This window comes from Arvicola amphibius, chromosome 2 (assembly GCF_903992535.2).
Source record: "Arvicola amphibius chromosome 2, mArvAmp1.2, whole genome shotgun sequence".
NCBI classification, from domain to species: Eukaryota; Metazoa; Chordata; class Mammalia; order Rodentia; family Cricetidae; genus Arvicola; species Arvicola amphibius.
Genome location: NC_052048.2, coordinates 61,804,926 through 61,814,350, shown reverse-complemented (window position 1 = coordinate 61,814,350; position 9,425 = coordinate 61,804,926). Strand labels below are relative to the sequence as shown.

Below are 9,425 nucleotides of genomic sequence, written 5' to 3'. Positions count from 1 at the left end.
CTTTGAGTTTCATTTCTGGTTAGTAAAATAATATTCCACAGTCATTTTACTATAAGAAGGGCAAATGGGGAGTGTCCTGGCTGAGAACAGGCATTCTTCATGGGGAACTGAGATTTCTGAAAGAATCATGAATTAACTTTCGCTTACCTTTCCCAAAGGAACTTTGAAATCAGCAAAAGGAGCCCCAGGCATCCACTGTGTACTGGACACAGTCTTCCCACCTGTGACAAAGGACTGTGGTTAGTGGATTGCATGTTACCTGTGCCCCCTCGGGGATTGAAGGTGTCTTTATGATGGACAGCCAAGCACTCCTGGAGTGTTCTTTCTCTCTGCTCTGCCTTTTGCTGCTCAATCTGTCCATTTCCTTCTAATAGCCACCTCTATGTTCCTTCTCCTTGGCTCCATATCTTAAAATAGATACAAATCAGTGGTCTCCACCAATAAGCTAAACTAGGGATGGACAAAACCTCTGGATCTCTGATAAAACTAAGCCTGACATCAAACACTAACTCAGGTGACATAAAGGGCAAGAGTTCAGAGGGAGATTATATCAGAGGAAGAAAGAGTCTAAAAGGGGGGGGGGGCAACAAGGGATGCTGTTGGAGACACAAGCAAGGCAAGTAATATTTTCTCATACATGGGATCTAAATTTAAATATATATATATATACACACATACACATTAGATAAATACAAATACACACGTGTGACATGGATGTATAAGGTGAATGAACTGGGGGAAGGAAGTCAGAGGGAGGTGCAAAGGAAGAGAGAAGTGGGAGTGCAAACGTGAGCAAAGTGTAAGGATTGCGTGCATGAAAACACAAGCAACCCCTGCATTTCCTACGCTAACTGAAATATGAATGAAAACCTTCTGTCACAACGAATGCACGCTCCCTCTCTGAGAACACTCAGATTCAATACTTTCGCCACACACTGGTTTTAGTCGTCACACAAATGATGTCAATTCCATCAGTAGGAAGCCCCAAGATCTTATAGGAATAGACATCCTGAACCTCAGTCGTGCCACGGTCAGCGTGCAGAGTGAGAGCTGCGCTGCTTTTCACTGAGTATGCCTGAAGCGTAGAAGTGAGGACCGAGTGCCAAGGACCAGGCTGGACTCCAGAGGAACCTGGATCAGTAGAACCTAGTGTCACCGGCCATGACAAGGTGTTGGCTTTTCATTTAAAACATTTTTAAAGTCTTTGGGCCATCTCCCCGTTCTGACTCGGCTATTAAGAATTCACCATATTTAGGGTTTCCTGTGAAGAAAATGCCACGGAGGGAACTGAGAATAGATAATTGGACACACGTAGGCCTCTTCTGCACCAGGTCAGGCAAGATCTGCACTGGGATGCTGAAGGCTCGAGCGAAGCTGCCGGTCTCTGAGGATATCCAGGAGATACAGCACCGGACTGGGGAGGGCGTAGGACAGTCGCGTTGTGTCTTCCCCTAGACACTGCTCATCGGTGAAGCTGAAAGGAAATGCTAAGTGAAGTCTGGGAAAGCTACTTTTAGGTATTGCTTGTTCGTGGACATAAAACTAAGTGAGGACTTGATGAATTCTCGGATGGGACGAGTCCAGTCTGTCCACGCCTGGCTTCAGCGACTCCTTCTTTGTGGAGACAGAACTACGGACTTTTGAAATTTGGGAAAGGGGGCCGGGCGGTGGTGGCGCACGCCTTTAATCCCAGCACTCGGGAGGCAGAGGCAGGCGGATCTCTGAGTTCGAGGCCAGCCTGGTCTACAAGAGCTAGCTCCAGGACAGGCTCTAGAAACTACAGGGAAACCCTGTCTCGAAAAACAAACAAACAAACAAACAAACAAACAAACAAAAAACAAACGAAATTTGGGAAAGGGAGCAGACAGTCGCAAGAAGGGGGTCACCAACACCTGTGAGCAAAGTCGCAAAACCATCCAGAGGTAATGACAGTGGAGACTCCTTCCAGTAACTCTGACTCGAGTCCTCGAAGTGACAGAACGTCTCCAGCTGGTATCTAGGACTGGGTGTTTTCACCTTCAGCGCCCAAATAACCCGCCGACTGCTGGGCTTGAGCCTTCCAGGTGCGCATGCGCAGCAATTTGGCGCGAAGCTGAAAAGGAGAACTTCTCTTTCCCACAGACTTTTGTCTCTGCAGCGCCCTCTGCAGCTCGAGGCAGGTAGTGCAGATGTGCTCGGCTGCGCTCCCACCTGCAGAACTCCAATTCTGCAGTTCCTCCTGCACTGTCACACCTACCTCTGTGGTCTTTATGTACATTTGGTACATTGCTCATAGTATTTAGTTTCACACACGTATATTCTCTTTCTGAACAAAAGTAAACGCAATACATTTACAACATGTCCCCAAATGACGTGCATGTATATATTTATATCCATTCTCGCTATAAAAGCCTCAGAGAAGTTCACTGATTATAGTCAATATAACTAAAAGTGATACCACTTATTTAACCTCCAATAGTGACAGACATCTTACTGTCTGGGGCGTGTCTGTGTTGGGTTTGGATGGGGTCTTCATCTTCTCTTACAGAAAATGTCTTGCCTTGAACATCATAAGAAGTGAAGATGTTAATGTTTTTAACAGTCCCATCAAATTACTAATAATGGTATCAACCCACTCTTCTGTTGAGAGCTGGTTCTACTGTTCACAGACCTGGCGTCATGATAGCTGTGCACAGCAAGGCCTTACATTCTAGTAAACACCAGAGAGAACAGAGAGCGGAACTCAAGGGCGAGATTTCCACAACATTGAGCAGAGGTCCTGTGTCTCCTAGGAAGCCTCTGAATTCCCCTACTCATGGACCCAAAGGACAGGACATCTGACATCAGAGCAGTGGACTAGGTCCAGAGTAGACTGGAGAAACTCAGGGTGGTTTCTAACTAATAAAAACGTTTACCTTAGTTTGTAATTTCTGAAGGTTCCTGACACCTACTCTGGTAAGATTCACTGCATAAGCTGAAGATAAGCTCAGAGTTATTTATTTATTTATTTATTTTGGTTTTTCGAGACAGGGTTTCCCTGTAGTTTCTAGAGCCTGTCCTGGAACTAGCTCTTGTAGACCAGGCTGGCCTAAAAATGAATGAATGGATGGGCAGATGGCTGTTAGGTAAGCTTTTGGGTAATAGTCATATTTTAGTCCATTTTAAATCCACATGAAATTCCTCCCATAATGAAAAACAGCTCGATATCAGTATGTTGCTAACTGGAAAGGTAAAAGTCATGAGTGAACAGAAGAAAGTTTGTTTACATCTGAAAGATTGTAAGCACATTCCATAGAGACACTAGCTTATGAAACAGTCCTTTGGAAACTATAGAAGACAGTCCTGCCTGAGCGGCAGCTCCTCTGTGGCCAAAGCACACACTGGGCTCTGCACTGGCACTGCCTTGTGACTCCTGGCTCTGAAGGACCACATGGAGAACAGGAAGGGTCTGTCCTGAGGGTTCTTGTGAGGAAATGATCTCTGGCTGTTCCCTAGGGAGGATTTGTGGCCAGCGCCTGTGTGTCTGGTCCCCTTCTCTGTCTCTGCTGGAGATGCACTTTTGACCACTGTGAAGCCTGCTGGTGGTGTGGCTAAGACAGTCACCCCAGCTTGCACGTGGTGAAGGTGCAGGAAGGAAGCCAGGGAGGGCAGAAGGTTGACTCTTTACTGCCTTCCTTCTCACTCCCCAAGTGAACACATAAAATAGTTAAAATAGCTTGGGAAAATAATGCAAGTGGTAAGTCAGAAGGAGAAAGAAGTTGCAGCAAGTAGCAAGTGAATGCTGGACAAAGGGAACTTCTTGTGGGCTCAGGGGCTCTTGCTGTTGTGCTGCGCACTTTGTCTGCAGCCTGGTAGTTTGGGCTGGGGCTGGAACCCAGGACTTCACCAACGCTGGGCAAGCATTTTGTCTGTGCTACCTTTTGGCAGCTTTGTTTTAAGCACTGTTTTCGCAGAACGTCAATGTGTGTTCATACTGATGTGTGTACATTAGCACGCATCCAGGAACTCAGACCCATGAAATTAGAACTTTGGGCACAGGCACCTCAGTATGTATGCGTGAAAGAAAACCAAGCTCACTAGTGTTGTGACCCAGGGTTCACAATCAGCACCTGCCGGGTATCAGAGGGCGTCTCTCTCTGGGAAGTCAGGCTGCTCAGAGCCACAGCACTTTGGGCAGTGCAGGCAGACAGGGAAGCATTTCTCCTACTCTGCACCCTCAGGACTATCATCAAAGTCTCTTGACCATGGACTTCCACTCATCCCCGCCGGAGCCTGGCTTGCAGGAGTCGTGAGGCGAGCCAGGTGGAAAGCTCTTCACTGTGGTCCTCCACGGAGCGGCCTAGTCGGTGCCTCCATCCTGCATGTGGGGGAGGTGGAAATGTAGGACCTGTTGAGCAGAAGCTTTTCATTGTCCCACCTTCTGCTCTCCCTGCCCTGGAGTCCGGGGCCTCGGGCATTAAAGGCGTAGATCTCTTTTTTTAAATCAACTTTTTTATTTAATTAACCTTCTTTTCATTTATTTTACACACCGAGTGCAGTTTGGATGGCAGACTTCTGTGAGCGTCCTAAGCGAGCTCTGTGCACCTCAGGTACTTGCCTGGTCCTTGGGCAACCCAGGTGAGGCAGGTTAAGGCCACCACGATTTGCTTGAGGCTGACACTCCTGCACCTGGTCCCAGATACCCCATCCTGCCTCCACACAGGTGTCAAGCTTTTGGATCAGAAATCTCTGCAGGACCCACCCAGAGCTGACCCACCACGATGCCCTTCCTAGTGGCCCCCACAAATCTGCTCCCCCCTGAGCCTCGTGTTCCCTAGTGAACCGGGTATAAGTACATAGACCATGGTTCTGTGACCCTTGCTCTTCCACATACGCACCCAGAGCTCAAGGTAGGGCAGGTAAAGGCCTTTTTCCCCTTCATTATTTATTTTGCCCGTGCGTGTATACGTGGGGGGTGCATTGCCACAGCACGTGAGTGGGAGCCAGAGGATTCTTGGGAGTCGAGTCTTGCCTTCCACCAAGTGGGTTTCAAGGAGGGAATTCTCGGAGCCTTCACGTTTCTATGAGCCAGCCCCGTCCTTTCCTTGTGGGCGAAGCGTAAAACCCTTTCACCATGGCCACTCAAGGGGCTCTTCACTCTCCACCTGGCCCCCTCAGCCCCACCCTGGCCCCTCTTTGTGCAACTCAAGGAGGTGCGACAGGTGTAAAGCCTTTTGACCCTAACCGGAGCGTGCCGCCCCTCCCTCTTCCTCAAGCTCTTCCCCGGCCCAGACCCTCTACAAGCCCCGCCCATCCGAGGCTCCGCCCCCACCACAACCCGCCCCACACACCCAGGTGTGAAGCGTGCCGGGGTAGGCTTTGGCCCATGGGCCTTTGCGCGCCCGCCCCACCCTCACCTCGTGCCCTCCGCGTGCCCCGCCCTCCGAGGCTTGGCGCACCTGAGGCACAGCTGCTGCAAGGCCCTCAGCAGCCCGTGGCCTCGACGTGCCACCATGGATGTGTCAGCGTCGCCTGTGTCCCCAGAGCCCTTGCTGGTTGTCCCGCAGCCTGAGGTGCTGGAGGAGCTGCAGCAGGCACAGCTGGGGCCCCTGCCCCGGCTCGCCGCCATCTGTAGGCTCAAGCGGCTGCCCTCGGGCGGCTACTCCACCACAGACGACCTGCATCTGGTGCTGGAGCGCAGACGCGTGGCCAATGCCAAAGAGCGTGAGCGGGTGAGGGGCCGGGGCCACCTTACTCCCGCCATTGCCATCGTGCTAGCGGGTGTTCCACACCCAACACCTGCGCAGTCCCTTGCAGCCCTCTGGGTTGACTTCGCCTAAGCGAGGCTTGACCTGGGTCCCCAGGGGCCTGCATGCAGCTGTGCTGTTAAGGGTCTCGGGAGTGGCTACCTCACCTGCTAACCCTCCTGGATGGCGAGGGAGCAGTGGGAGCCCCTTGTCAATTTCAGAGCCGGCACCAGGACAGCTGTTTTACAAACGGTGCACTGGAACCCCTGCCTCACATCTGGAGGTGCAGCTTGGGTGCTAATGGGGTCCTCTGAGTCCTTTAACCTGCCTCAAGTAAAGGGTGGGTGGGTGCCTCTCGAGGAAGTTACTATTACTTATTCCTTTAAAAAAAAAGTAAAATTCATGTTTATATCTTGTGTGAGCATTTTGCCTGCATACATGTATGTGCATCGTGTGTGTACCTGGTGCCCAAGGACGTCAGAAAGGAGGGGGTTGGGTTTCCTGGAACTAGAGCTACAGACAGTTGTGAATTGTCATGTGGTTGTGGGGAACTGAACCCAGGTCGTCTGCAAGAGCAAGTGCTCTTAACTGCTAAGTCATCTCTCCAGTCCAAGTTACTGTTTGTCTTTTATTTTTATTCAGTTATGTGTATGTGCACCTGAGTATAGGGACTGGGAGAGGGTCCTAGAGCTGGAGTAATAAACAGTTGTGAGCCGACTGGAAACTGAACTCTCAGGTCTTCTGCGAGAGCAACACAGGCTCTTTATCTCTGAACTGTCTTTCCAGCCCTCGTGCAGGCTACTTTAAGGTGTTTTGTTGTGTTTGTTGTTGTTATGGGGTAGTACATTTGTAAAGTGTGAAGGTCAGAGTACAGTTTCATGGTGTGGGTTCTCTCCTTCGATCTTCATATGGGATATAGGGATCAAATTTAGGCTGCCAGGTTTTGTGGCAAGAGCCTTTACCCACAGAACCATCTCCCTGGCACCACCCCCCATAAGTAAAGAAAAATGTAGTATCTTAAGCTCCTCGAAGCTGTGTTGAGGTGGGCTGTGTTTAGAGCGGCATCTGCTGGCAGATTCTAGTATCTCAGGCAAAGCTTGGCCCCACAGAAGTCAAGGCTTGGGCTCCTTTGCTTTGGGTTTGACAGTTGCAAAGGTGACCCTGGAGCAGGAACCGAAGAGAGAGAGTGAGTGAAGCTCACCTTTAGGCCTACTACTTATTCCTAAACTTCTGAGCCAAGCACTTCAGAAATGAACATCTGGAAACGCAGTAGGGAAAGGACCATGGGAGGCAGAAGATGTCACAGAAGTTGGGGAAGGATGCTTTTGCCAGGAGTCCCTGTTGTGATTTCAAGGTCACTGTACTTTTTAATTTTATTTAGAGCATAGTGGGAGGTCACACTCACAGCCCTCTTCTGTGACTTGAGGATATGTCTGTGTGAGGTAGTGTATCAGTGTATCACTGTGACTTTTTTGCTTTCTAGATAAAAAATCTCAACCGTGGCTTTGCCAAGCTGAAGGCGATGGTGCCGTTTCTGCCACAGAGCCGGAAGCCCAGCAAAGTTGACATCCTGAAAGGTGCGACGGAATACATACGGGTGCTCGGCTGTGTTCTGGGAGAGGCAAAGGCCTCAGAGGTATAAATGTTTAAAAATTGGAAATAAACCTGGGTGTGGAGGGTCTTATGTCTGGGAGACTGAGGCAGGAGGACTGCTGTGAGTTCAAAGCCTTTATATACTACAGAAGGAGACCTTGTCCCCCCAAAAGTTAGTAATTTAGAGGAAAAGGACCCAGGAGCACAAAACAGGGGTCACAAAGCTGAGGAGAGAATCTTAGAAAATAAGGGTGGAGGGTGTTGAAGATACTACAGAGATGGGGCGGGGGAGGCTGAGGTGGGGAGAAGCCAGGAAGGGGGAAAGGAAGTGAGTTGGAAGTCAGCTTGTGATGGGGCCAGGATGAAGCGTAAGTATTTGGGTTCAAGCAGACTTCAAGTCCATCTATCCTGTAGTTTGAGGATAGAAAGAAGGGATCATCAGAATAAATAAGGCAAACAGATTAAGTGGAAGCCTTTTCTAAGTGCAGAAGAGGAGAGTCACGTAGATGGGAGAAACGTTTTAGAAACTTAAATAAAGTAGAATTAGAAGGTTTGGTGGGGTTTTGTTTGGGGTCCACATGTCCTACTCATGTGTATGCTGGGAAGGAAGACCCTTTGATACCACAGAAATGGGTTATTTTGTTGGCCAGAATAACAGACTGAAGCACACTGACTGTTTGTGCAATGTGCTGTTGGCTTTTCCCCAGTGACACAAGCTGGAGTCTTCTGAGAAGAGGGACTCTCACTTAAGAAAATCCTTCCATAAGATCAGACAGTAGGCAAATCTGTGAGGGCATTTTCTTGATTGATCATTGATGTTACCATGGTTGATTGATCAGCCCACTATGGGCAATGCTCCTCCTCTGGCAAGGGTTTCCAGAGTATGTAAGAAAGCAGGCTGAGCGAGTTAAGCAATGATCCTCCATGGCTTCTGCTTCGGTTCCTGCCCTGACATCCCTGATAGAGTGTGACCTGAGATTTAGAGACTCTCTTCCTCCCCAAGTTGCCTTTGAGTTTTATCGCATAGCAACAGAAACCCTAAGACAGGAACACACAGGTGGCTATCTGAATTTTTCTGGTGTGGGTTTTGTTGTTGTTGTTGTTTTATTGTTTTGCTTTGTTTTTGAGACAGGCTAGCCTCAGCCTTTGGCATGCTGGGATAGCAGGCATAGGCCACCATGACTATTTCTCCCTTGTGTGTTAATTGCATAACTGAAGTGCTGCATTCCTTACAAACTATGGACTCTGTAATGCACTTTACCATTCATACATGGTGCTAAATGCACTTTACTGTTGCACAGCACAGGAGGTTAGAGAGCAGTGCAGCCTTTTGGGCCTCTTCCCTGTGTATCCACGAAAGGAAACCTTCAGATTTATGAGTTTGGGATGTGTTGGTTTAAATCTTAAAGTGAATGACTGGCATGCTATACTGTTTGACAATCACTATGGTCTCTAGAAACAAGGCCCCGAGGAGCAGACCCACAGTAGCAGACCCTCTGACCCTCATGTGTCCTCGGCTAGAGAGCTCTTGGGAAAAGCTACCCAGCCTACCAGCTGTGCAAGTAACTTGAAGAAAGAAGAAGAGGGGCCTTGGGTATATGGTGGCCATAGTGGGCCATTGTACACCTATCATCAGAGCACGGCCCCCGTGACAAGTAGATACTTCATACATCAAGAGTCTGATGAAAAATTCCTGCTAAAATAGTCATGTATAAGTTGAAAAGCTCCAAAAGATTTACTGAGATGGTGATTTTCCATGTAAAACATGATTAAAATGACATGATCTGGGAAGGAATTTTCTTGTCTGGAGATGATTGTGTTCCCATTTAATCAGTAGACACATGGGGAGAGGGTCTCACTCCAGAGTCACACAGCCCACAAAAAAAGGTTTGTTCCTTCTTTTGTTAAAGGGGTGTGTGTTTGTGTGTGTATGTATGTGTGTGTATGTGTATATGTACAGTACACACAGAGACCAGAAGAGTGTGCCAGATATCCTCAAGCTAGAATTACGGTGCTGCTGCTGGTGGTGGTGGTGGTGCTGGTGCTGCTGGTGCTGCTGGTGCTGCTGGTGCTGGTGGTGCTGGTGGTGGTGATGGTGGTGATGGTGGTGGTGATGGTGGTGGTGCT

The 9,425-nt window shown here is 48.9% G+C and overlaps 1 protein-coding gene across 1 annotated transcript; it reads left to right on the top strand.

The window, feature by feature from the left end:
* Positions 1-5,471: 5,471 nt before the first annotated feature.
* On the top strand, positions 5,472-9,003 carry Figla (folliculogenesis specific bHLH transcription factor). The gene is made up of 3 exons (XM_038319303.2): positions 5,472-5,690; positions 7,189-7,341; positions 8,755-9,003. Exons 1-3 carry the CDS (start codon positions 5,472-5,474, stop codon positions 9,001-9,003), a joined length of 621 nt encoding a protein of 206 aa, XP_038175231.2.
* The last annotated feature ends 422 nt before the right edge of the window (positions 9,004-9,425 follow it).